Below are 27,081 nucleotides of genomic sequence, written 5' to 3' on the forward strand. Positions count from 1 at the left end.
ATCAGCGACTTCGGCTTTTTTAATTTTTTTCCCTTGATCTTTTCAGGGTACGAACTGAGGGTACGAACTGTTCAGGGTACGAACTAGGTTCAGTGCTTCCACTTTGAAGGATTTTATCCCGAAAAAGGAATTTTTCAACTCTTCGAAGGATAAAAAAGGGAAATGAAGATCGGAAGGATTTTTTGAGGATTTTTAACAATTTTACAAAAAAATTTTGTCTTAAAGGGAATTGTTGTTTTTAGCAATATTAAAGAAAATTTTATTTATATTTCCATTCAAAAGTTTTAAAAACAACTGGAATAACGATGATCAGCTGGTTTCCGTCGTCACTCGCCATCCGAAACCCCTCTCACTCTTTTTCCCATTCTCGCCTTTCCGTCACTTGATTTCTATTCTCGCCATTTCGGGAATAGGACTAGGAGTGAGTGCGGTGAGTGAGTTAGCTTTCAGGGTACGAAATGAGGGTACCGTACCAAGTGTTCAGGGTACGAATTAGGTTGCACCCATAATAGAGCTAGCTAGGCTGTGTATATGACATGTATAATTGATTGATTGATTGGATTTTTATCCTCGGACTGGGAAAGCTTCTTGCAGAGCTTAATCCTGGCAGTTTCGCATACTTGTAGAGGCTTTGAATCAATGACGCAGGCCCGGTCACCGAGATTGACAGAGTGAAGTTTCCGATTGTTGAAGTCTTGTTGCCGGGGAAATATTCCATCCATTAGATGCCGCTGAATGGAGAGCAGTCCTTAACGTGCGTTGCTCAAGTGCACACCCCGTGAGTCGAACCAGCGCCGCTTGATCTTGAAGCTTCTTTGTTCCAGAAGTGACGCGCTAACCAATTGAGCTATCGGGGCGGATTTGTAGGGTATGGTGTACACAGTCAGACTGAGTCAGTATCATTAATAGGCCTGGTATCCTAAAGTTTTTCTTCAGTCTCAGATGATTGTGAAGACGTTACTGACAAGGAGAAAAATAAGATAGCCTCGCCTTATAGAGTTGAACAAATTAGCGCATCAAGGAAAACCGAACTAAACACAAAAATAAATTTGCTAATTTGAAACATCATAATGAACATGACAAATACAAACTAAAGACGTACTAAAACAATTGCTTTTTACAAATCTTTCCTCACAATCTTGTTGCTGTGTATTAATTGGGGCACCGCACGATGTTGTCATTTCATTATTGAAAAGTTGAACATGAAGCAAAGTCAAACATCTATTCGCGCATTCTTAAAACCAGCTTCCCAAAGGCGTACAGATGATAACGCTGAAGAAGCTACGTCCAGCATGAATGAACGTGGAGATGATGAAGAAAGCAGTGCTTCAAGAATGGACAGTGGTGAAGTAATGTCTCAGGCAATGCACCGGTAGTTATGTATATAGAAGACAACATGAGCCATGGATCTCTACCTGCTTCATTTGACGTTAGTATGCTGCCGGATCAGCTTCCGGGTCGGGAAGGTCGTGTGTTGCAAAGGAAGCTTTTTTCAGAATTCCAGTGGATGCGTCTTAACTCTGATGGTACTTGTTATTGTAGTCACCTGTCCGAACATATTGTGGCAAATCCGAAGGCGCCACTTTAAAGATAACAGGTCACGCGCTTTTTAGGTCGCAAAGAAAAACATAAAAAAAGTTTGTTTAGTTTAGCAGCGCTCATAAGATCGCAAGGCGCAAGAAAGCAAACATCAAACCTATTGAAGTTTAATTGCTGCTAAACGCAGTCTTTGTGAGAAAGACTAACCATTGCAAATTTGCAAACATACACACATTCAATGAAATCTGTTTGAAAACTCTCGCCCACCCAGAATTCCTCTCTTCTAAGAAAAAATCGACGCCTTTGGATGTGGCGCTAAATAAATTTTGTTACCGTATATATTATTAATATTAAATCATTCTCATTTTCAGTGGATTCTTTTAATTTTACGTGCATTAAATTCAACTTAAAAATGCAATTTTGATTAATCAAAAATAAGTTCAAAAATAACTTTAATAAAAAAAAAAATCTTAATGAAATTTGAAACAAGCTGAAAGTTCTTGCCCAAGTTTGATATCTCAAAAGATGTTTAAATTATTTTTCTCTGTTTTGTTGCAAATTACTATAGCACCATATGATTATGGTATGTGACATCATACTTAGGCTACATAAGCTAGAATAACGGGCATGCAAATTTTAAGACGCTTGTTTCAAGTTTTAAGCCATAAACCTAAGTTTATGAAGTGTCATTATTACTCAAATTTATCTTTCATTACTCAATCAGAAACATTTTATTTCACAACTTTGCTCACTTACATGGGAAATGTTAATAAAGTTTTTGTTTCATAAATGCACAGCTGCACACATCTCACATATGGAAGATGTAAACTACCACTATTGCTGATAGAGAATTGCGAACTACCATACTTAACGGAATGGCCCGATTCGGTGAGTTCCCTATTCGGTGAGAGCCTTTTTCGGTGAGAACCCTATTCGGTAAGTTTTTTTTTTAAATTATTGCGCGCCGTAGCCTAATTATCATGTTTGGGGGTTTGGGGTTTTTGGGGGTTGGGTTTTTTGGGGTTTAGGTTTTTGGAGGTTTGGGTTTTTGGGGTTTTTTTGGGGGTTTGGGTTTTTGGGGTTTTGGTTTTTGGGTTTGAGGTTAGGGGTTTAATTAGGCTACGGTACTCGTCAATTTTCAAAAAAAAATTCAAAAAAATCATCGAATAGGGCTCTCACCGAAAAAGGCTCTCACCGAATCGGACTCACCGAATAGTAGCAGACCCCATACTTAAAGCAGGTTTTCCAAAGGTTAAAAATTTTTCAAAACTATTTAATTCTTAATTTAATATAACTCTTGATTCCAGTATTTTAATAACAATTCTCAACAAATAACCCAATTTTTCTTAAATATATTCCGATTTTTTAGGCTTTTTTTTCGAAAGAAGCCTTCATTTGTTTCAAATTAATTAGTTACAAGTTTCATCATGCAGTCTGTTAAGATTCTGTTTTCTCTTGGTGCTGCTGGAGCAGCCTTGTATGTAGCAACAAATAGTAATGAAGATGTTGGAAAGTACACGATTTCAAAGTTCTTGCAGACGAATTATGTCAATGCAGCAAGTGCCATTCATTCAGCTGCAAAGGATAAAGAATGGGATCATAATTGGGATAAGCGAGACCCTTTTAACTTAATCAATCCATCTAAACTTGATACTGTAGATTCAAAAGATCCTGAAAGTGCCAAAAATGATTTAAATCGTCATTTAAGAGACCACATGCCAACTGCAACTCGTCATTTGCTGTTTATTCGTCATGGACAGTATAATAATAAAATTAAAGAAGATGAAAAACGCACTTTAACACCACTCGGTCAAGAACAGGCGTTATACACAGGAATTCGACTTCGTGATCTAAATCTAAACTATGACCAAGTAGTGGAATCTAGTATGACTCGAGCAATTGAGACTTCTTCTCTTGTCTGTGATCAACTTAATTACCCAGTCAAAGTTATTCGGACAGATCTTTTGCGTGAGGGCTCACCAATTCAACCTGAGCCACCTTTTCGAAATTGGCGTTCTGATGTATCAACCTTCACTGATGGACCAAGGATAGAGTCTGCTTTTCGAAAGTTTGTTCACAGAGCAGATGTGTCACAGAAAAATGATTCTGTCGAGATCATTGTCTGTCATGCTAATGTTATTCGTTACATTGTTTGTCGAGCATTGCAACTGCCCCCTGAGGCTTGGCTTCGAATGAGTTTACGTCATGGGAGTATTACTTGGCTTACCATTCAACCCAACGGTTTTGTTACCTTAAGATGCCTTGGTGAATCCGGACATATACCTCCAGACAAACTAACCGTGGAATGAATTGTCTATCTCAAAACTTTTCATTTTATATTTTGTTGAATTTGCTTTGTACACTCTTGCATAAGTTCACCCAACTGCAGTAAAATATCACACTTTTAATCTAGCAAACTTTCAGTGCAACATGAGTATCATCATCATCATAATCCATCGTCGGTTTGTTTCCCATTAGTGGGGGTGGCCGATTGTTTCCGCGCAGCAATTGTCTTAATCCCTTTTCTCCATTTCACCCTGTCCCTTGCATCTTCCTCCTTCAGTCCGACTTTTTTAAACTCATCCTTCACTTGTTGTTTCCACGTTCTTCTTGGACGACCGCGTTTCCTCTTCCCATCCACCTTTAGATCTAGTGCCTTTCTAAGAAAACTTCCTTCCTCCCTCCTTCCTCCGAGTATCATTCTCGTTTCAATTGGTTGCCTATTACATCGCATTCAGGTGGTCCAATCATATATCCAAACTTTAGTGATAGGCCTAGTTCATCAAAAAATGTATGCATGTAAGAATTATGACTAGGTTTAGTTAATTCATTCACGACTGCAATTTACAAAATTTAGTTGTTATGTTTATGCATTATAATATGTTTTGCAGTGACACCATTTGTCTGAATCAATTGTTGTAAGCACAATAGAGTTTTGTTACTTGGTAGAAAATATATTATATATACCGGTATACATGTTTTGCTGCAATATTATAACGAGACATATTATGATATGCATTTAAATGAAAAATGAATTCAAAAATCAAAATAGTGGTTAGTATCCTGGATTACTACATATCTTAGTTTGTTGCTGCTATGCTGTATTTTAATTGGCGAATTTCACTGTGTCATTGACACTAGTTTTCAATTTTTATAGTATATACCAGTCAATCATTGTTTTGTTGTGTTTAGTGAATGTGCTTCCTTAGTCATCACAATGAAAGCAAATCGTATAGCTAGAAAGTTGATCCTGTTATAGGACAATATGTTTCATATAACTTAAAATTCATTGCTTAAATTTTAAATTACGTGTTGTACACAATGTACAGTACAGTACCTACTAGTACTATAATTTATTTTCATTGGTATACCGTACACTAAAAACGATTGTGGTATCAAATCAATTATAAATTTAATAGAGTAAATTGAATTGCACTTATGTTTGCACACTTTAGGTAACAATTAGATGTCTGTTCTGTAAATAAACATTATATGAGTACCCTTTCAGTGCTATCAAAACTAAACATACATTTAATGGTTCAAATAAAAGGTTCATACGAAGAAGAAGACTTAACCATTTTTGCAAGCAATTTATTACAATTGACACATATTGGTACATAGTATATGACAATTCAGAGCTGTAAAATTTCTTGCTTTGCATTAATTAAAAATTTAATTTTTCAGTTCATATAACCTATTGTTATTTAGCTTGAATTTAAGCCTAAAAGATGAGCAGGAAGCAAACGCCAAGTGATTTTCTGAAGCAAATCATTGGTCGTCCCGTTGTTGTTAAACTAAATTCTGGTGTGGATTACAGAGGTGGGAATATTATCAACTGAATTTTTCGTTTGTGGAATATTCTACTTCACTTTGAAATGTCGTCTCTTCTGGTTTGAACTGGCCATATTTAGCTATGCCCAACTGTAGTTGTTGCTATGATTTTCAGGGTATTTAAAATGTAAAGACAATCTTAGGCATTGAAATTACTTTTAGGAATAATTGAGTATGATGTTTTAATCACCATGAATTGAGTAAATTAATTGTTAGCTTATAATTGCAAGAGTTATGCTAAGTTGTTGGATTTGTGTCTTGGCACTGCAATGTTTGGCAAAAAAGTCTCCTTCAAAATTTCATAGAATTTTTAAGCGCCTTACTGTTTTATGCTTGAGAAAGAAAAGCAGAAAAGTTGTGATATTTTTTCCCATGTAAATAGTGTATGTCATTGTCATACTATTGTTGATAATTAATTATATTTGCCTCTTCACAGGTGTTCTGGCATGCTTGGATGGATACATGAACATTGCATTGGAGCAAACGGAAGAATATGTGAACGGACAATTGAAAAATAAATATGGAGACGCCTTTATAAGAGGCAACAACGTATTTTACATCAGCACGCAAAAACGGAAAGGAGTCACTGCTTGAATGCATAGTGGAACTTAAAGACTTTCGGCAACGTGGCATAGATCTTTTGTACAACAGATCCAAGAGTTACATCACAACCTGTCATTAAATTCTACTTTTTTTAACCTATGGTAGTTGATAACACCATTCGTGTGTGACTGTGTTTTGCATCCATTACAGATGGGTATCCTTCTCAATGTTGCTCAGTGCAGACAGCTTCTTCGCATTAAGCAGGCTTATAGAGGCTTATTCATTTAGTCAATTATGTTGATAGCACTGCCATACTGGGTTATAACTGGTCTAACTTGTCAATGATACTTTACACCTTCCTTTACGCATTTAAATCATGGTCGTTATGCATCTGTTTTAAGCTATCTACGTTTAAAATTGCTGTATTTTGTGTTGTGTTGCTGCATTGTTTGTTCAAGACAAGATCTAGATCATTTTAGCTTACAAGATGCCCACAGCTGCGTCAAACATTTACTGTTACATACTTTGATTCATAAACTTTTTATAGTACGGTGCCCTCGTTTTGAGCCCTTGTCTGTTTGCAGTGATGTCACTGACAGAATACCGCTATGTTTTGTTTCACGATTTTTATTGTGACAGGGTTGATATGTAGCCTAAGCATTATCTTAAGCTTTAAGTTATCAATTCAAAGACGATGAAGACACGATTTAGTACTCTTGATATATGTGCAGTACTTGCAGAAATAAATGAAAAGTAAGTTTTTGATCACGTTAATGGGAAATTTATGTTAGCTAAAATGCGAGCAAATTGGTTTTTGCTTCTAATTTTATGGTTGTACAACTTGTTTCAGTTGAGTTTATTTTTTTATATAAACGTTGAGTGCAGTGATGTTACAGAAAAAAATTTAAGTCGCATTTATTTGTACAATCATATTGTACTGATTCGTCCAGAGATTTTGATGATAAGAATTGTTACTGGACTCGTTAACTCTGCACTAATTTATTGCTTGCAAATCACATATCTAACTTATGTTATGACAAATTGTTTTCTTTTTAGAGCGGTGGGAATGAGGCTTGTTAATGTCTATGATATAGATAGCAAGACATACCTCTTCAAGTTAGCCAAGTAAGTTAATTTCTTGTTTTTATTATTCCGGGAAACGATAATTTAGTTTTGATCGTCTTGATATATACACTATACAGCTAATTCTTGAACATTAAAATACTTGAATACGGTACTGAAAAGTTTGGCTGTTCATAAGGACAATTATCGTTTTGTCTCCAATTTTGTTGGTCTCCACTCCTTCGAATTTATGTTTAATGTTGGAAGCTTTTACGTAATTTAACGTGTAACTGTAAAGTAACCGCTCACACTACAGCTAAGCGTTCATTCCGCTGCCACCATGGCACATAGTTCCAACCGCTGCTTTTGTCAGTCAATTGAATAACTACCATTGTGGAAAGAAAACAACTAAACTAAATGTCGCCAAGGATATGCACTGTTGAGAAGAAGCGATCTTCCTGGCGTCTGCAGTATCTGACTACTCAGGAAGATCCCTCCTTCTCAACAGAAATATTGCTGATAAATGTTTGGCAATAAGGCTGAACGTGGACGTATAAAAACTCAAAAAGACGAGTTTCACGCCTAGGCCTACTTGGGAAGCAGTGCATTTAAACACAACAAATATGTGTCAGAGCCTTGTTTACGACAGTAATCAAGCAATTTTTAAAAACATGAATTATTAACAGATTTTTTATTTTGGCTGCTGAACGCAATAATTTAGCCGCCCGGAAGAAGCTCTGTCTGGCCACGTTTGGTCCCCGGAAAAATAAACGACATTAAAGTCCTGCATTGTTTATATTGCTGTAGATTATATTAAATGACAAATGATGCATTTATATGGCAGGCCAGACTTGAAGATGATGTTGCTTGTTGAATCTGGTATTAGAATCCATCTGTCAGAATTTGATTGGCCGAAAAATTTGATGCCTTCCGGGTTTGCAATGAAAGTAAGTAATTTTTAATTAACCCTGTTGAGTCATACCAAGGGCTCCTTAAAGTGGTATTGAATCTTATCCCTGATTAGCACTCAAGAATGGATTCGTGTAATAATGTACTCGGCTGCGCCTCCAGCCCTCCACCCTCCATACGACTGCACTGACAATGTCTGCTTTGTAAAGCGCTGAGGAGCAGTGCATTTCTGTCATGGATACAGCGCTAAGTATATAAAAACACACATTTTTGTTTTTATATGAAATTACTTGTACCTTTTTACCTCTCCTAGCAAAAATAGACGACGTTTTTTGATTTAGATGCGAAAACACTTGCGTGGTCGACGACTAGTATCAGCCACTCAACTTGGAATTGACAGAATAATAGATTTACAATTTGGATCAGATGTAGCAGCATTTCATGTCTTTGTGGAACTTTACGATCGGGTTTGTGATTTTTCATGTGTCAGTACCGAAATTTAACGTACAAATCGCGTGATTTCGACTTTTGAATTAAACTGTTGGCTTGGACCACAATTAAAACTAATACTTTGTCCAGTGATTGATAGTTTTCGATAAATTTTGTAGAAGTTGAACCTTCAAGACCAGGATCGGCATTATGTTGTAGATCCTTCTCTACTCAGGATTATGAAATTTTGTTTCCACTAATCAGTCGACAGACAATTGCTTCTGAATCACATAGAACATAGATTAATTATTAGATAACAGACCACATGTCTAGTGTCCCAGGGTTGTATGTTTAAAACCTTATGCGCACTATTACGATTTTAGATGGTCAATGATAACGCTATGCTTGAGAAAAAAGGTATTAGGGCAATTTTATTAGTGTTTTCATGTACTGCATGTGATTTTGTCAGTGTGATGCTTAGATTGTCAGTAATACATTTCTTGTTTCAGGGCAATATTGCTTTAACAGATTACGAAGACGTCATTTTGAATTTATTAAGGTTCCGTAAGGACTTGTCAAGCAAGCCTGATCAAGGTTTTAAAGAGGTAGACTAAAATCTAGTCATTTTTATCTTAATATTTTCAGTCTAACTAAGTTTAGGTTTAAGCGACGTAGTTCCGTAACTCAACCTGTTGAACAAATTATTGACAAGTAGGCTAGGCCTATGTTTTTATGTTTCTTGGCACTAGGCACCGAAGATTGAGCATCTCGAAAACGCAATTGGTAAATCATGGTTTAAAATTGAAGTGCGTATGTTGGATTGCTGGGATTCGAAACCTGTTTCTTTAATTTAACGACACGATTAGGCTCATACAGTTTCAAAACAGTCCAAATAAGTGAGTTGCAAAATATGCAAAAGCCCGGATAGTAGTTTGAATCATTTACCACAAAATAAACGCACTTATAATTTATTGTTCACTGTTTTCCTTGGTTTCCATGCTATAGTATATTTTTGTGTAGGGTTTTCCAAACTGTGTTCCGCGGCACACTGGTGTGCCACAAGGGGTCGTAGGTGTGCCGCGAAAGTCTGTGGTGGTTTGAATGTTGCAGCCTTAGCGCAAAGTTGCAAAAATTCAAATTAGTTGGAAAAAACTTTGAAAACCACTGTTCTGGTAAATGGCATTGTTTTTTAACGCAGGAAAACGAAGACGTCAGGTTTGCAGTGCATGAACCGTACCCGCGCCACGCTGCTAGACCTACGGAAAGTTTTATTTCTATAGAAAAGTATGTCATCGGCTTTTGTTCTGACTTCTTGCATTGCGTTTGTTCGAAAAAAAATATTTTGCAAAAATATGCAGCACAGTGTGAAATTCTGATATTTTCAACGCTTTCACTACACAAAAGATTTGGTTTCTCGTGTGTGTATAAGAAATTAATGTTTAAACTTTTCTTTTAGATTGAAAGCAATTTTTAAAGATGCGAAGGAAGGTGCTTTGGTGAAGAGAGTTCTAAATCCAAATTTACGTGAGAAAACTTAATTTTTTATATGTAATATCAATTGCAAGACTTTTTGATGTACACGATAAAACAAAAAAAACTCGGTTTTTGAATTATCACTTTTTTTGTTTACTAAAATAGTAAAAAGCAATTAATTTAACAAGTGTTAACTTTTTATTAGCTAGTAAAATGACCCATTTTTGAGTGAAGACTGCATATTTTGCTTTCTGCAGCATATGGTGCCCCATGCATTGAACATAGTTTGTCTGTAGCTGGATTCTCTGGGAATGCAAAAGTTGGGAAAGAATTCGTTGTTGAAACAGGTAAAAAGTTTTAAACAGTGTATTTTTGATTGTACTCTAGAAGTTGGGGTTATCTACATATTGTTTTCCTTTTGTTACCCTACCCCATGCCGACTGTCTTAAGATGAATATGCTCCCATCATCTTTTTTAGCTTTAATTTTTGGCGTTTATCACGTGGTTTGTATTTTCTTTACAAAATTTATTCCTTTTGATGATGTAATTTACCTCCCAACCCCTGTCGTGGATCTAAGTCATTTAGCATTATGGGAAAACAGCATCAGTCGTATCATATTTTTCTAGAATAGTCCATCAATCCCGCACCTTTTAACACGAATAGATAAACTTTTTTAAATTCAGTTAATTTTTACTGCAGATAATGTCTCTGCTTTAAGAAAAGGGCGAAACTGTTGTTTATGAAAGAAAGAGTTATATTTGCTTGTAATTATGTGTATAAGGAATTTTCGTTAGTGGACATCGTAGCCTACAAACTTTTGTAGGAACCACAAGCTTCTTTCTAATTAAAGTTTTAGAAAGAAAATCTTTTCAAAGAACTGTGTAAAACATAAAACTGTGTTTTGATTTCATGAAGTGCAGAATGGGCGCATTTGTAGAATCGAAATATCAATTTGATATTTCCTTATAAATAATACACATACCCATAGGCGTCATTTCAGGGGTGCGAAGGGTGCTTGAGCACCCCAAAATGAAAATCTGAGGTAACAACATAAATGCGAGAGCACCCCTGGGTCCTGGTTTGCATACAAAATACACCGATTCAAATGGAAATTTGCATTGCTAAATACCGTTTTTTTTTTCTTTCTTGAAAGTCGTTTCACCAAAGCGCAATATTTTCAGTGTTTTACATTTGTGTGTGGCACGCAGCGCCACACATATCAAGGGCAGACATGATTGTACTATTGCGTAACAATTAAGCACAAACACGCGCACTGCGTCAAGAAGTGCCGTTCGAGAGAAAACAATTTGTCTGGCTCGAAGAAAATTGCTGTTTTCTACTCAAACGTCTACAAAAACATCCTGCAAACGGCGTCAGATGCAATCGTTAGCCGTTTCCCTTCTTCATCATACCGAATGGCAGACTTGCTACGAGAGCTGCTAGAGAATCCCACAATGAAAGAAGCCGATGTTACGAAAGTAAGCCAATTTTATGATGGTGATTGGGAACGCAAGGATTTGCTGCGTGAACGCAAACAGTGGTTCGCTTGTTGCAAACGTGACGGTGATGTTGTGACAGTGAATACGCTACGTCAGAAATTCATTGCACAGCCGTCAATGGTCGATATAATGCCAAATATATATGCAGCTTTGGTAACTTACATTGTTATGCCGACTTCTTCCTGTGAAGCCGAACGTTCCTTTTCGTTATTACGACGCTTGAAGACCTACCTTCGCAGCACTCAAACGCAACAACGACTGAACAATTTGGCCGTTATAGCCTATAGGTAGTTATCGCGAATTGGCGGAGAAATTAAACATGGAAGAACTTGTCACGGAGTTTGTTTCCAAGACAACGACCCGCAGAAACAAATTTGGATGTGATTAATTTATAGCAAGCCGCATTATAAGGCAGACGTGAACAAATTAAAGTCGAATATATTTCAATATTCAATGTAAGATCACTTTCGCCTCGCATGTAATACTTGTTTTCATTTCTATCTGATCGTTTGACACACCGTTGCAGTCTATTCGATTACACATACGACAAAATTATCTTTTATGTTGATTCGACGTTTCATGACGTAGGCTAAACATGGTTGAATTTACTATTAGATTGAGTCATTTGTTTTAACATTTTCCATCGGTCAGGTTTTCAATTGATTAGCCTATATTGACAATTTTCGTAAGATAACTTAGAGCACCCCTAATTTCAACAAATTTTTAAAAAAAATTACGCCAATGCACATACCTATGTCGTAGAAAAGTAATAATGATAATCATAAAGTACATTAGAGTTATTTTTGTGTAGTTACTAAAATATAATATTCTCAAGTTAAAGTTTTAATATGAGCTTGTTTTCATTTAAGTATGTTTTTGTAATAAGAGACTTTTTCATTGAATTGGGAGAGCTGTGTTCTCTTCAATTTTCGGACAAACAGCTAGTACACGATGTTAAGTAGCCTGCTGTACCAGTTTCATAACGGACAATAATTTATCTTCTGCATTTTTCTTTAGAAATATATGTCTGTGTTAATAACATTATTTGAAACAGATATAGAAAAACTGCATACCGCGTTGTTGGAATCAGAGGAACTGATGAAAAGAGCAAAGGCTGGAAAAAGTAAGGTAACCAAAAGTGAATCATAAAAAGTGGAACAAATTTGTGAATTTGATTTCTATCTAAAAAATTATTGTTTTTGTGCTCCTCAGGGTTTCATAATCAAAAAAGTGGAAAAAAAGTCCGATGGTGAACTGCTGACAAATGTGGAATTTCACCCGTTTCTGTTCGACCAGCACAAAGCGCAACCGCATCAAGAATATCCCACCTTTAACCAGGTTATATGAGTTCAATCATTTTGCTGCCAAGCTTGTCATTTTTAAATTGCCATATCATTATCATTTTCTTAATCTGCAGTAGAGTGTTATCCGGGGCGATAGTTGATTGATTGAATCTTCATCCTCGGACTGGGAAAGCTTCTTGCAGAGCTTTATCCTGGCAGTTTCGCATACACTTGTAGAGGCTTTGAGTCACTGACGCAGGCCCGGTCACCGAGATTGACAGAGTGAAGTTTCCGTTTGTTGAAGTCTTGCTGCCGGGGAATTATTCCATCCATCAGATGCCGCTGAATGGAGAGCAGCCCTTAACATGCGTTGCTGAAGCGCACACCCCGAGAGTCCAACCAGCGCCGCTTGATCTTGAAGTTTCTTCCTTCCAGAAGTCACGCGCTAACCAACTGAGCTATCGGGACGGATTGTTGATCTTGTTAACTTTTTACATCGATTCAACGTTATGATGTCGCTAGACGTTAAAAGGATGTAAGAAAACTAGGTTTTTTTCTCACTGGGTAGGGCTATAGAGTCATAATCAAATGGCTTTAACTGTAGTTGGTGCCGGTTCTTAGCAAGTGCGTTGTCGAAGCTGAGTGCTTGTGGCCCCTTTCCACAACCCTAATTACAGTTGTTGATAGATGTTCTATTCTATCACAATGGACCAATATGAATTGATTTCTTGTGACAGTTCCATATGCCTCGCTGGCATGAAAATTCACATTCACAATGACACATTAGCCATGTTAAATCTAATGGTATTGAATTAACAAACTATGTATTAACCCAATTGAATTCTACACTTCAGGCCGTGGACGAATTTTTCAGTTCGCTCGAATCACAAAAAAGCGACTTGAAGGTCTTGCAACGAGAGCGCACCGCTTTACGCAAGTTGGAGAACATTCGTAAAGACCACGAGAGCAGGCTGGAAGGATTAAGATCGGAACAAGATGATGACAAACGCAAAGCTTGGATCATTGAAAGCAATCTTGAATTAGTGAGATTTTTTCTCTGTTTAAACTTCGCCTATCTGAAGCAATAACTGGTCCCACGCAACCACTTTTTGCTCATAACTAACTTGCGAGGTTTTAACTAAAAATGTAAACTTTAGAAATTTAGAAAAGTTTGATATCTCGCAATGGGATATTTTTTTATTGCTTTCGTAAACCCAACTATCAATCCCATTTAAGCTTTGAAAAATGATAGACTACTGATAAAAGTAGTCTGCTACTATTCAGCGAATCTATTTCGAAGAAATCTCTGTTCGGAGAAAGTCTTTTTCGGAGGATTTTAAAATTCCACAGCGGCATCTGTTTATTCAAAGGAATTAGCTTATAATAGAGGTTTACCAAGTAAAGTGTCAGCGAAAAAGTCTTTACTTAAGAAAAAAAAAAAAAACTGTTATCAAACGGCGTTTCATGATTAATAGTCAACGTTAATTAAATAAAGTCTCAGTCAAAAAAGGAGTGGTCGGAGAATAAGTAAGTAAAGCGTCAGCGAAAAAGTCTCAATTTAAGTCTCAGCAAGAAAAAAACAAACAATTCACAAACGTTAAAATGGCCTTCGAAACTACCGTGCCGGTAGGCCATGTTATGCCGGCTTCCACAAGCCAACATTTTTCTATTTCGTTGGTATTCGAAATGTTTTTCTCCAATGAGGCACAGTATGAACGTCGCTGTCGACCTATTAACACTCGAAGACTAGCTCTACACCTACGTGGAAAGTAGTGCATTTACATACAACTGCAAATATGTTTCAAGTCCTTGTTTGCGTTGTTCTCTGAGTGAACGCAAAAACACGATATCAATTAACCGATTTTATAAAACAATTTTTAACGGATTTTTTGTTTTGGCCGCCGGGAAGCAGCTCTGGTAGGTCATGCTTGGTCTCCGGAAAAATAAACGAGCTAGTGGCCTGCTAAAGTAACTTAGTTAGGCCTACATCAAATCCGATTCGATATATTTTCGCCATAGAAAATGAAGCAAACACAAAATAGTCAATGTTTTGTTTACTTCAACAGATTATAGCCTTCCCATTGAAACGTACATTTTTTGCAGCTGTGCACTGTGTATATTTATTTTTCTTTGTCTTGGAAACAAACTACAATGACATAACTAACAAAAGGAAAAGGTGGGAAAGCCGTAACGGTTTAAGACATGCATGCAAAGATCCAATTCCAAATTGCTCATCCATACTTGTTACGCATGAATTATTACTACTGTCGACATAGTAGCGGCGAATCTGGCAATCGCTTCCTTAAAACGTAACAAATTAACTTTATTAGCCCAGGCAAGCTTGTGGCTGGTAAACTCTACAGAATCAGAAGGTAAATGTGTACCACTGTACCTACTCTCTGCATACGAAGCAGAAAATTTGTTTCGATGTTCAACCAACCTCGTCTCTTGAGCTGCTTGGTCTAGCACTAGTACTTGTTGCGGTCGCTCTTGCTAGCTATGCTAATAACAAAAATACAACAACTTGAAAGCTACCTTATACAGTTCAAGCTTCCAAAAACAATACTAATTTTGACCAAGCATTGCTCTGGCTGCGTATTAGTATTGAATTACTTACTTGGCACCAGAATTACTTGGAAATGATTGCTAGTTTGTCTTAAAAAAATTCTTGTTGACCAGTGTTAAAAAAGCTATTTGCCTAACCTTTTGCATGGGTAAAAAAAGGTAAACAGAAAAACCACCTACCTAAATAATCCCTACAAATTCTCAAAAATTCTCCGAAAAAGGCTGTCTCAGAAATGGGATTTCTCCGAATTGGATTCGCCGAAACGGGCCATTCCGGATATAAGTTAAACTAGAATTAGTTTCTGCTTTTGTGAGATTTGGCTTGGTTTTTTTAGGCATGAATGTTGCGTTCACATGTTACTGGTAAATGGAGTAATACCTTTTCTGCAAATGTTACACTCATTTTATTGCTTTATATATCTAGCTGCTTGTTGTTTTTTTCGAGGTTTTGTGATGGTTAAACTCTATTTCTAAAATAATCAAAACTATTTTTTGACAGGTTGATCAGGCGATTAAAGTGATTTGTAGTGCTGTGGCCAACCAAGTCGACTGGAGCGATATCAATGTCCTGGTTACAGATGCACAGGGCAAAGGTGACCCTGTTGCCAAAGCAATCAAAAGCTTGAAGTTGGAGAGGAATATGATGGTCATGTGGCTCAGGTACTTGGCTCGTCCTCTCTCCTTCGGAAGATTTGCTGCACGATCTTCTACTTCTTTACAATTAATTCCTTTCGTCAGAATTTTTTTCCTTTTTTATTTTCTGCTCTCCATACGACTTTCTGATACATCCTGTAATAGTCCTGTAGGTGCTAATTTGTTGGATATTATGGTTCCGAATTTCCGCACTTGCTCATTGCTCACTAACTGCGGAAACACTCACATTTACTCCCGTATCTTTTAAATTGCTGAATTTTTTCTAGTCGTGCGAGGCGTTATACTTTTTCAAGTTATCACTTTCTTAAAAGTCAGTTTTTCTGGAACATACTACTAAATTATACCTACAGAGCAGGCAATCCAGCTGTCTACATTGCCACGTTTGAGCCTGCGATCATTATCATCTAAATTTTAATTCAGTTTTCTCCAGTTTGGGAGCCGAATCTTGTTTCGATTGTCTTCACTCCTTTCCTCCACTTAATTCGGTCTATTACATCTTCCTTCCTTCCTTATATTGTTGTTTTGCTGACGTCATTATTAAAAATATTACCGAAATCATGTTCTATCTAAAACAATTAAAGTGAACCTTTTCTGGACGACGATGACGACGACTTTGATTTCATGGGAAGCTCTGATGACGAAAGCGTGACGTCATCCAAGAAGGCGAAAGAGAAGCCCGTCAAAGTCGACATTGACCTGGCCTTATCCGCTTATGCAAACGCTCAGCGATATTACAACAAAAAACGGCAAGCGGCGCAGAAGGAAAGAAGGACAATGGATGCGTCCACTAAGGTGGAGAAAAGTTTTTATTTTTAAACTAAAAGTTTCATATTGTGATGCAACTACTTGCTGAAGGACGAATCATTTGTGATAGTCATGGTTCGCGTTATTACATCGTACTGTATATGTTCTGATTTGCATTCAGGCTTTCAAATCTGCTGAGAAAAAGACAAAACAAACTCTCAAAGAAGCTGCGACGGTGCAGACAATTCAAAAAGCAAGAAAGTATGTCGTTGTTTATCTGCCGCGTTTTTGTGTTATGGTGGTTTTCCAAACTGTACAAAATATGGTCGCTGTTTAATTTTAATTTCACTAAAGACGCTATACGTACTGCCTCTTGTTCGCCGCTGCCGCTACGTCTTGCATTAATTTAGTGTTTCTTCTGTTTTGTTTTTTAGAGTTTATTGGTTTGAAAAGTTTCTGTGGTTTATTTCGTCGGAGAATTACTTGGTACTTGGTGGAAGAGACGCCCAGCAAAATGAGTTGCTCGTAAAGAAGTATCTCGCTGCAGGTAGGCACCGGATGCTGAACTAATTGACGGCACCACTATTAGGTAAACACTTAATTCTCACGCCATGGCCGACTTAACTTTTATTCCTACAGGTGATGTGTATGTTCACGCTGACCTACATGGGGCTACCAGTTGCATAATCAAGAATTCATCGGGTAAGTACCGCATGACACGTTTATGAAATAGATAGTTGATCCTGTTGTTTAATTGTATTTTGATTTCAAGTTGAGATGGCCTTCATACTTCTTTCTGTTAGTACGCTACCGCCCATACAAAACGTCGTGTTTTCCATGTCATTGATGCTTTTCTGTGTTTAAACTTTATCCTCATTTAGCTGAATACCAAGTACTTTTTGTTCATTATTTACCGAAATCAAATTCCGAATATTTGTTGCTGACCGCCAATGTTGTGTCGTCACCACCAGGTTCTCCTGTACCCCCAAAGACTCTCAACGAAGCGGGGACGATGGCCATTTGCCACAGTGCTGCCTGGGACGCCAAGGTCATCACTAGCGCGTATTGGGTTCGCCATGATCAGGTGTCGAAGACCGCCCCCACCGGAGAGTATCTCACCACTGGAAGTTTTCTTATCCGAGGTTGGTGGACCACACGCCATGTTGTGGCTTTAATACAGAGAAGGCATTGATTTTTGCTTCTCATTGCTACATTAAACCCGGGATTGTTGTTGTCTGCAGGTAAAAAGAACTACCTACCCCCGTCCTATCTTGTTTATGGATTTGGATTTTTATTTAAAGTAAGTGCTTCCATCATTTCTGTATTTTTTTAGATGCTTCTCATATTCGTAAATTAGTCTCAATACTTTGTTTGATTGTACGTTTTGTCATGTAAGAGAAGAACAAAAGGGACTAGCTACAGTATGCGACATAAGTGGCAAACAGTGTCATCATCCTTTTGTCTCTTCTTCAGTAGATGAGACTTGGCGTTTGTCCCCGCTAGCAGGGGTCCGCCAGATTCTGCAGCCCTTTTGCCAAGCTTCCCCATTGTTAGGGTTGATTCTGTCCACGTTTCTTGCACTGATGTCTCTCACCAACTCTATCCATATTTTTTTGGTCTTCCCATTTTCTTTCCATGGACAGAAATCTTCTGTGCCATCACTGGCGCTTTGTCATCAGGAATACCTTCCACAATCCACATGATCATAAGAGAAAACGGAAACAATCCACATGATCCATACAGAAAACGGAAACTAGCGTAAACAGTTGTTTGATGGCTTGCTAGTTGACAATAACGTTAATGAATATGGATGGCATGGCCAAACAAACAGAAAATTTCTGTTTTCTAACTAGTGTCTGCTCAGGTTGATGAAACATGCGTATGGAAGCATAAAGGTGAAAGAAAAGTAAGGGCAACAGAAGATGACCTGTCAACTATTGTTACCAACGATGCGTCACAAATGGAGGAACTAGGTACAGTGTATTTTCTTTCGTGGGATATTTTACTTTGGTGGCACAGCGCAATAATTTGCACTTGGAGATTTCTTTACTGATTAAAGTTTTTTTTTGTTTGTTAGCGCCATTGGTTATTTGTATATTAAAATTATGCCATAACTGTGTGTAACTTTGCTAGTTACAACATTTTGCGCCCTTCTTTGCTACAAAAATCTTAAAGTGTTTCTGATCCCTCACAGTAAAGTACTTTACTTTTTGTGATGCTGATATCTCAATGTGAGGTAAAAACATAACTTCAATACAAACGTGATGTTTTTCACAGATATAACTTCTGATCATGACTTGGACAGCGAAAACGAAACTAATTCCGTGTCAAGCGGCATCAAAAGTGATAAATTGTCTCCCTTCGGTGGCGCAATGGAGGTTGAGAAAAAGGGTAATTACTTTGCGGAAACAAAATTGAGCAAATGGATTTGGTAAAGCATTGTTTGTAAACAAGCGTAACATCCACCAAACTGTAACGTAAACCAACACCTAACACACATAGCAAACAACAGAGAATCTTGGAAACTTTTCACGCAAGAGGCAATCAATGCTTGGAATCAAGTGCGACAATACAAGAAGAAATAATAAAGCGTGCTGATTCAAACTTTGACTTGACAAAAATGTAGCCTTATTTTATCGCTATCTGCTTTGCAGATCATGAGGAGTGCACCGATGAAAGCGAACAAAACTTTGCAGTAAAAGATGCGGACGAAAGCACTGACTGCCAGATATCCAGTGGCGATCCGATAGAGGGTGTTTGTGTTGCGCAAGAAGGGGACAATATTGCGCAAGAAAATGACAATGTTACGCAAGAAAGAGTTAACGTTATGCAAGAAAGTGACAATATTACGCAAGAAGGAGATACTGCGGAATCCGTTAAAAATGCATTAACTGCAGACTTTCCTGACACGGTTGTTAGATTGCAATATGAAACTAATGACAAATACAATTTGTCATCAATTGATACCCCTCAGGTAATTATGAAACTATCAAAAATGCACCAGCTAATTGCGTTTTTTGTACAGTGTACAGTAACGATTTTTTCTTTATAGGACGACGGTGTGGTGTATTTAGGTGATGACAATCCTGTATCAAGAAAGAATGAAAAGGTTTGTGCTTGTTTCAAAAGTACAAAACGGTTCAAAACAAACTTTCTGTAATTTGAAATTAAGAATAAGTGATCGAGTTAAATTCGCCAAATAAAAACGTTACACTGCTGTGCTTAACATAACATTAATTCTTGTCTAAGATTTAAGGAAAGTTCTTTTTCTATGAATTACGTTGATCAGTACCTAGCCAGCTATCCGATCCTTTTTTCGTTGATTCAATGTCTGAATCAATGTAACAAAGGCATTGTTTTTCTTGCTTGGCTAGTATCTACTTCATGCTTTGATGTTGCTGTTTCCTAGGTAGACCAGCGCAAGGTGAAACCGCGCATGTCTGCGAAACAGCGTCGAGAACAGAAGAAAGTTCAGATGCAGTGCCAAGAGATTGATGAGGACACGGAAGAGGTTGTAGAGAAAGAACCCCGGGCTGAAGATCCAAAGAAAAATTCTGTAACTAAAACAATTTTATTGTACAGTATCTTTATATTCCTAATGAAAAGATTTGTTACAAAGTTGCTTGTGTAGGAATTCTTTGTCTTGAATTTGTAAGGTTTGGAAAATTGCTTTGTTCAATAGAATCATTTTCTAGAAGAGTTTGTCAAACTTTTCTTTGTGCCTTTATTATCTCCAGAAACCTCAGATACCAAGTCAACCAGTGATCAAAAGAGGCCAGAAGGTGAGATTAAACTTTGCAAACAACCATAACGTCCAACGCCATTTCCCAGCACTGTACTCTTTCGGTTGGTCACAATGAAAATGTATAAGCCGTATAAACACTATCAGCTTATTTTGGATTTTATCGAAACATTTCTCATTTCTCAAAATACAATCAGTTGTTTCCACGCGTTACTACCAACATCTGCAGACGTTAAGTTTATGTTCACAAAAGTCTAATTTTATTGTTGCTTTCAGAAAAAGCTTCGAAAAATGAAAGACAAGTACAAGGATCAAGACGAAGATGACCGCAAAATGATGATGGAGATATTGCAGGCTGGTACTATTCCACATAAGTTGTATGTTGTGCAAATGTTTAGACAGTACAGTCTCGTGTTCAGCTAACAAATCCGTCCTTTTTTAGGTTGATTCAACGTCCATAGACATTGAATTCGATGTAAAAAGAACGGAATTTCCTGCCTGGGTGTCTGTATAAACATTGTTAAAAACATCTACGAGATGATCGCATATTTTGCAAACCATCTATTTCCCCAAGAAAAAATAATTGTTCTTTCGGTATTTACGTTAGCAGCATTTCTCATCGTTTAGCCATGTAGTGATTAGGTAAAATGGTTTGTGTTTCAGTCGGCCAACCCTCCGAAGCAGAAAGAGAAGAAAGGAAAAAGCAAACATCAAGAACACGTCAAAAAACCGCAGCCAAAGGGTAAAAATTGTTGCTTTTTGTAGCACTTGTCTTTCAATTAACAGCAATCACGTTTTATGAATGTGCAATGTGCATGTTTTACAGATAAGCCCAAACCTCAACAGCAGCAGCAGCAGCAGCAATCATCGGGTATGCTCCGTTTTTTTTTTACTGAAACGATATGAATAGAAGCAGTTTAAATATCATTTCATTTACTCGTCAACATACCTATAATAGTGTTTTTCAATTTTAATTTCTGTTATGTTCAACAAATTGACATTATGTTATTATTCATTTACTGACGTCATTGCATCGCAGAACATCCCCAACCGCGGCAAACAGCCAAAGAAAAAGGTAAAGAATTCTTAAAGACAATAAAGCAATAGAGGATAAAGCAGAATAATAACTTTGTCATATCCTGCTTTATCCATCAAGCTGTTGACGTTATTGCATTCTAGGATACTCATAAAGTTTTGGAAGTCTTTGTTTCCAAATTAATTGCTTAGTTGAAGGGTTTTACCACGTGTAAGGCCTGTATACGTTGATTGCAAACATGAAACTCATCATCTACTTCACGATGTCTTCTCTTCCAGCGGATCGGAACGAAGATTCCGATGAAGAACGTGAAACGATGCTGAAGGAGGAGCACTTGAACATCAAGGAGGTGGAAGATGTACTGGACAGTTTGACCGGTCTTCCTGCTCTTGATGATGTCATGCTCTTTGCCATACCCATCTGTGCCCCTTACAATACTATGCAAAATTACAAGTAAGGATTTTTTTGCGACAAAACCCTAATATTTGAGAAAGTTTTCGTGAAAACTTTTGTGGGTATGTTGCAACACCGCAGCACACACTAGCAAGTCGCCTCTGGATAAGAGAACACCTTGTATTGGATCGCATTCCAATTTAAAGTGCAGAAGTACTGAAAAAGAATCAAAATGTATAACTTATGTTTGGACTTTTCCTTAAAAAAAAAAAAAATTAAAGCATCATTTCTTCTATGCAGTCAAAGAATTAAAACAAAATGCTTTTGCTTTGTGTATAGTTTTATTTTTTGTGTAGTCTAAATGTACAATAAATGTTGAAAGATTGTTTAATGCCAAGCAAAACAAATTCGATTGAGTGGAAGTCAAATTAATCATTAGTTTCAAAGTAACCTTGATAACTTGTTTTCCTTTATGTTTATAAAAAAGGCATTTTTGTTTCTGTGTCACAACCTTTTTTGGAATTTCAACAGGTTCAAAGTGAAACTGACACCGGGAACTGGAAAGAAGGGAAAAGGTTTGTGGTTTAACTCGCCAATACTTTAGTATTTTTTTGTTTATTTTATTGAATACTTTAGTGACTCTACTTACTTTTTCAACCGACGTTTTAACAAGATGGTAAGTAAAGTGTTTGAGTTACATCAAGCGCAAAACGAAGTTCAACCATGACGTATGTTAATTGTTGAATGAAACTTACTGTTACCACAGCTGCAAAGACTGCCATCGGCATGTTTCAGGCTTCGCGGGATACCACAGCTCAGGAAAAAGACCATTTGAGAAGTGTGAAGGTGAAATATGAGAGTTTATTGTCTGCGCTGTTTTTTGTTGATATTACTTTATGTTATTAATGTACATATACATATAATATGATTGTGATTAATGTTTGAGGCAACCAATAATTGAGGCAATCAAAATCTTCATCCAAAGTTACAACAGATATTTCGTTTCGATTTCCGTTCCAATTATAGCGTAACTTTAATAACTACTGGTCAATTGAATATCTAAGCAGGCTGGACGTAGAAAGAGGTTCGTAGCGTGATTACTATTCACTTGCTGAATCCTCATGCCATTGTACACTGTACAGTGTTCTCCTGAGTCTCAGTCTGCTTCCAACTATTTATCAGCAAGTTCAAATTAATATTATTGGTCAAAATATGTTGTGACCTCATAGATGTTGAGCCGAACAGAAGATAGTCTAGTCCAGGGTTTCCAACACTGTTTTGGGCCTCGGACCAATAATAATAATAATAATCGTGTTTTTATTTGCGCCCATTGCGATAACATACAGTACACTGCGATCACAGATGCGATACAACAGACGACAGAAAGCAGCGAAGTGACATATCGTCTTCGAGTCTGCTGCTCCCCTTATTTTGGCTTGCCATTAATTTTTGCTTGCTTGTCTTTGCCGAGACACAGCCGCATGATCTGGAGCGGTGTCGAAGTAACTCATGACAAAGACAGGACTCAATTCAATTTTCTCTTTCGCCTTAGTTGTGTGATGTTCTAGGCGTTATCATCACATTTTGCATCAATTTTTTCGTCTAACCAGCGTGGAAAGATAATCCGAAACAAAAAGTAAATAACTGAAGGGAAGCATTCGAACATGGGTTACAACTTCGGTTTACAGATAAGAAAAACAACAGCAACAACATTGAATCATGTTTATTAACAAAACTGACAACATCAATGGATCGGATGGGGTGTGTCCTATCGCACAATTTATCCATTTTTGGAGCTATTTGTGACGGGTATACGCGTATGTCAGAGTCCACGCTAAGTCTGAACTTGCATTTTGTCTTCATATTGGCAATGATCTTTGACAGCCCACGCAACCTACTGTACAATGCGCACAGTATAAATTAAAGTTTTGTGAACTAAAAAAGAGAAAAATTAACGCACTGTAGAGAATTTAAAGAGCGATTGGTGTTGAACAACTGCACTGCACTTTCGTATGGCAATTTCATGCGTTCAGGTCACGATTTCGAAGCCAGGTTTTAAAGGCATTTCTGCATCAACTTTCAAAACTGGCTTCTCTCACAGCTGAACTTATTTGACTTTTCTAGGTAGACCTGTTCATTATACACTGATTAGTTGATCTGTCTCTGTTTGTTGGTTTACTTTGAGATCTTACAGGCTGTGCGAAGAATATTCTTCGCTTTTATTTAAACTAAACATCTGATTTAAGTTTTTATAGACTCGTAGTAAATCTAACAAGAATCGAAACACTAGATGTGTGAAAAATGAAATAAAATATTGAAAATGGTCTACTGTGCACGCAATGACATTATTATTAAATGAATTTCCCTATATAATGAATAAAGCTAAATGCACGGTTTATTGGAACATGTTAGCTTTGTTTAAATGCCAGGCATTACTTGTGAGAAATTCTGATGTGATCCGCGTGGTGTAAGCTACATGGCATCGAAAGAAAAAACTGTTCTGAAAAATATCTTACATGTGTTGCAGTTATTATCAGTTTACTTGCGGCAACTCTAATACAATTTCGCGGAAGCCCTGCCCTGATTTTTAGCAGAAGTCATCAACTGACTTGCGACTGTTGCATTTTTTTCCAGGATCATGACCTGTCAAGAAACATGCCGGGAAAAGTCAAAGTGTCCGCGCCCAACCTTCAAAAACAAAAGTTTAAAGGCAGAAGAAGGTGACCGGATCCGTGCGTTGTTGGCGGGTTGCTCGCACTGACGTCATCTTCTTCCAGCTGAACTGGTTTTGCAACATCGCTTAATTGCCTTTTTTTCAACACTGCTCAACCTAATGACCGTCTTCACAAACATTCCGCATGAAACTGGTTCGTTCAAAGGAAAAATATTTACCCAACTTGTTATCCTTTATCACAACTTAATTAAACTGCTAAACGGAAAAGCACCTTTGTTTTAGTCATGAAGGCATGTGGCAATGAATTTTTTGTCCACAATGCCTCGAAATTTATTCCTGGATGCTCAGCGGGTCTGAGTATACCCCGATTATGGGACGCGATGGTACATATACTATAATTCCACGTAAATATCGAGTATAACATTTCTTGTTTAATGTGGATACCACTTGCGGATCTGTAACTACTGAGCCGACGAAAACAACCTCTAATACAGGTTTGGAGAAGAATTAAATGCAAAGTAAGGTTTGGAAACGAAGTAAAACAGGTTTGGAGAAGAGGTTATGAAATCTCGACCGCGATGCTGCGCAAGACCTGATCGCAATGTGCAATCATATTTTATGTTCACTGCGTATGAGCTGAAATTTCTCAGATTTACATCTTTTGGTTATATGTCGCATTCCTGGGTGTTTGGAGTATTGATGAAGGAATGTTCGGGGTCTTGAAATAAAATATAATTTTTACTTAAAGCAGGCGAGTGGTCATTTTTACTGCATCCTGTTTTCAATAACGTATTGTAGAAACTGCGCACCGGATGTAGTATTGATATCTTACTGGCTTGATAGGATCAAGATTTGTTGCGATAAACCTGTTGGTCAAGCCGCGTTGTTCAACTGTTTAATCGCAACATATGCGTGATATGGAGGTGAACAGCAATTGCTTACATTTGAACTTTAATATTCGCATCAAACAGTGATGTCTTTAGGGGACTTCAAACATTCCATGACATTCTTTGAAGAGTGTATGAGCTCAAAACCTAACATCTCGTTTTCAGGTTCATAAATTTTATCGTTTGTAGGCCTACTTAACGTCATGAGGGAGAAGAACCCGTGATTTTATATTTCAATATAATTTTATTTTTGTACCCAGGTAGCTCGATTGGTTAAGCTTGTGATTTTGCGAACTGATATACGTCAAGATCAAGCAGCGCCGGTTTGGCTCGGTATGTGCACTTGAGCAACGCAGTTTAAGGATAGCTCTCCATCCAGCGGCACCCTGTGGATAGAGTAATTCTGACAACAAGCCGTAGCTTCACTCTCTGCGACCTGCCTGCATCAGCGGTCCAATATTTCTACAAGTGGCTGTTATTCGAAACTGCCATGACTAGGCTTCTTCGGAAACCCGGGCGGCACTTTCAGACAGGACGTTTTGTTTTTTTTGTTGATAATGCAAAAGTACACGGAAAATAAAAGCAAACAGAATGGCAACGTTCAAAACAATGGCGTAGCCAAGGGGGAGGAGGGGTTTGGGGGTTACAACTCCCTTTAGCACGCATGTGACGTCACGTTATTGAGAATGATGCTTTCAGTCTCTATGTCTCTAAAACAAAGTTTGCCTAAATTTAAACGAAACTCCATTAAAAGAGTGAGTTTTGCCAATACCAAGCATTCAAATATCTCAGCCAGGAATTAGCAACAAGAAAACTTAGAGACTTAGCTTTATTAAGTTACCGAAAAATTCCCAAGAAAACATGATCTTATCCTTTTACTATGCCACCGGACAGCACCATTTTACAGGAAGTCAATTAAAAAATTTCATTTTCACATGCTTTTTCTTGAAGGGGCGGCAAAATCTGAATCCGCCCCGGGCGGCACATTCCCTAACTACGCCACTGGTTATGCCTGCTAAATTCCATGGTATTGCAAAATAAATGAGTGAAAACATCAAAAAATGACTTTCAAAGAAAGCAGCACTTGAAAAACACCCATTAAAGCACAAACCGGCCTACATTATTCACATCTATCGCTGGAGTTGCAAGTGGAGGGTCGTAGAAAACAAGGAAGACCTAAAAAACGTGAAAAAGGCAAGTTGAGGAAGAAAGCAGCAAGGTGGGCTTGAGAGAACGCGTTAGACAGATCGATGTGGATGCAGGGTGTGGCGATTGCGGCACTTGGAGGTGAATCCAGTCACCCTCGATAACGGGAACATCACCAGATTAAAACTGGACTAGTACTATCACCAAATTTTGACACACAAATAAGACATTGAATAGAGTCAAAATTTTACCATATTCTGAACCCTGATGAAACTTAGCCTACGGAACTAAATTCTGTCGGCTGCATAGCCGAGTGGTGAGAGCCCTGGAACGGCAATCGAAAGGGCGCCGGTTCGACACCGCTCAAGAGCATGCGGCTGTGTTTTTGGCAGGACACTTAAAGGCATGCCTGTTGAAGATTGGCTTCCTTGCCTTCCCTTGCACTTAATCTGAATTCTAAATCTTCAACCACCAGGTGTAAGCCTGGATACGAAAAAAAAACAGAAAATTTTAAGTATGACTTTGTCAATACCGTACCAAGTAAGCAACTTAAGTCATTAAACGACGAGGGATGATATATTTAACAATAAATTGGGCAGACTAGACACTAGATAGCATTATCAAAACTTCCCTTCGCTTGCAGAATATGCCACACTCGTTCGACAACAGCT

General features: G+C 37.6%; 3 protein-coding genes across 4 annotated transcripts; all 3 read left to right on the top strand.

Annotated features, from left to right (window-relative positions):
- The first annotated feature begins 2,803 nt into the window (after positions 1 to 2,803).
- LOC145787827 (serine/threonine-protein phosphatase PGAM5, mitochondrial-like) lies at positions 2,804 to 4,030 on the top strand. The gene has a single exon (XM_082599661.1). It carries the CDS (start codon positions 2,967 to 2,969, stop codon positions 3,846 to 3,848), a length of 882 nt encoding a protein of 293 aa, XP_082455787.1. The 5' UTR covers positions 2,804 to 2,966; the 3' UTR covers positions 3,849 to 4,030.
- Positions 4,031 to 4,220: 190 nt separating this feature from the next.
- LOC145787828 (U6 snRNA-associated Sm-like protein LSm6) lies at positions 4,221 to 6,552 on the top strand. The gene is made up of 2 exons (XM_082599662.1): positions 4,221 to 5,358; positions 5,807 to 6,552. Exons 1-2 carry the CDS (start codon positions 5,268 to 5,270, stop codon positions 5,962 to 5,964), a joined length of 249 nt encoding a protein of 82 aa, XP_082455788.1. The 5' UTR covers positions 4,221 to 5,267; the 3' UTR covers positions 5,965 to 6,552.
- Positions 6,551 to 25,118, top strand: LOC145787826 (ribosome quality control complex subunit NEMF-like). Of its 2 annotated transcripts, XM_082599660.1 has the most exons (32): positions 6,551 to 6,666; positions 6,970 to 7,038; positions 7,820 to 7,922; positions 8,226 to 8,351; positions 8,823 to 8,918; positions 9,512 to 9,597; positions 9,770 to 9,837; positions 10,044 to 10,133; positions 12,341 to 12,414; positions 12,499 to 12,624; positions 13,424 to 13,612; positions 15,634 to 15,794; positions 16,370 to 16,580; positions 16,714 to 16,793; positions 16,967 to 17,079; positions 17,172 to 17,234; positions 17,504 to 17,674; positions 17,774 to 17,832; positions 18,397 to 18,505; positions 18,810 to 18,923; positions 19,187 to 19,506; positions 19,585 to 19,641; positions 19,942 to 20,088; positions 20,270 to 20,314; positions 20,551 to 20,628; positions 20,938 to 21,016; positions 21,101 to 21,145; positions 21,314 to 21,349; positions 21,589 to 21,763; positions 22,235 to 22,278; positions 22,470 to 22,549; positions 24,338 to 25,118. In XM_082599660.1, exons 1-32 carry the CDS (start codon positions 6,608 to 6,610, stop codon positions 24,425 to 24,427), a joined length of 3,363 nt encoding a protein of 1,120 aa, XP_082455786.1. In that variant the 5' UTR covers positions 6,551 to 6,607; the 3' UTR covers positions 24,428 to 25,118. The 2 variants fall into 2 exon arrangements, 1 of the variants encoding a protein (XP_082455786.1); XR_014291456.1 differs by lacking the exons at positions 22,235 to 22,278; positions 22,470 to 22,549; positions 24,338 to 25,118 and having other exon boundaries at positions 20,551 to 20,632; positions 21,589 to 21,645.
- Positions 25,119 to 27,081: the final 1,963 nt, after the last annotated feature.

This window comes from Aplidium turbinatum, chromosome 18 (assembly GCF_918807975.1).
Source record: "Aplidium turbinatum chromosome 18, kaAplTurb1.1, whole genome shotgun sequence".
In the NCBI taxonomy this organism is placed as follows: domain Eukaryota; kingdom Metazoa; phylum Chordata; class Ascidiacea; order Aplousobranchia; family Polyclinidae; genus Aplidium; species Aplidium turbinatum.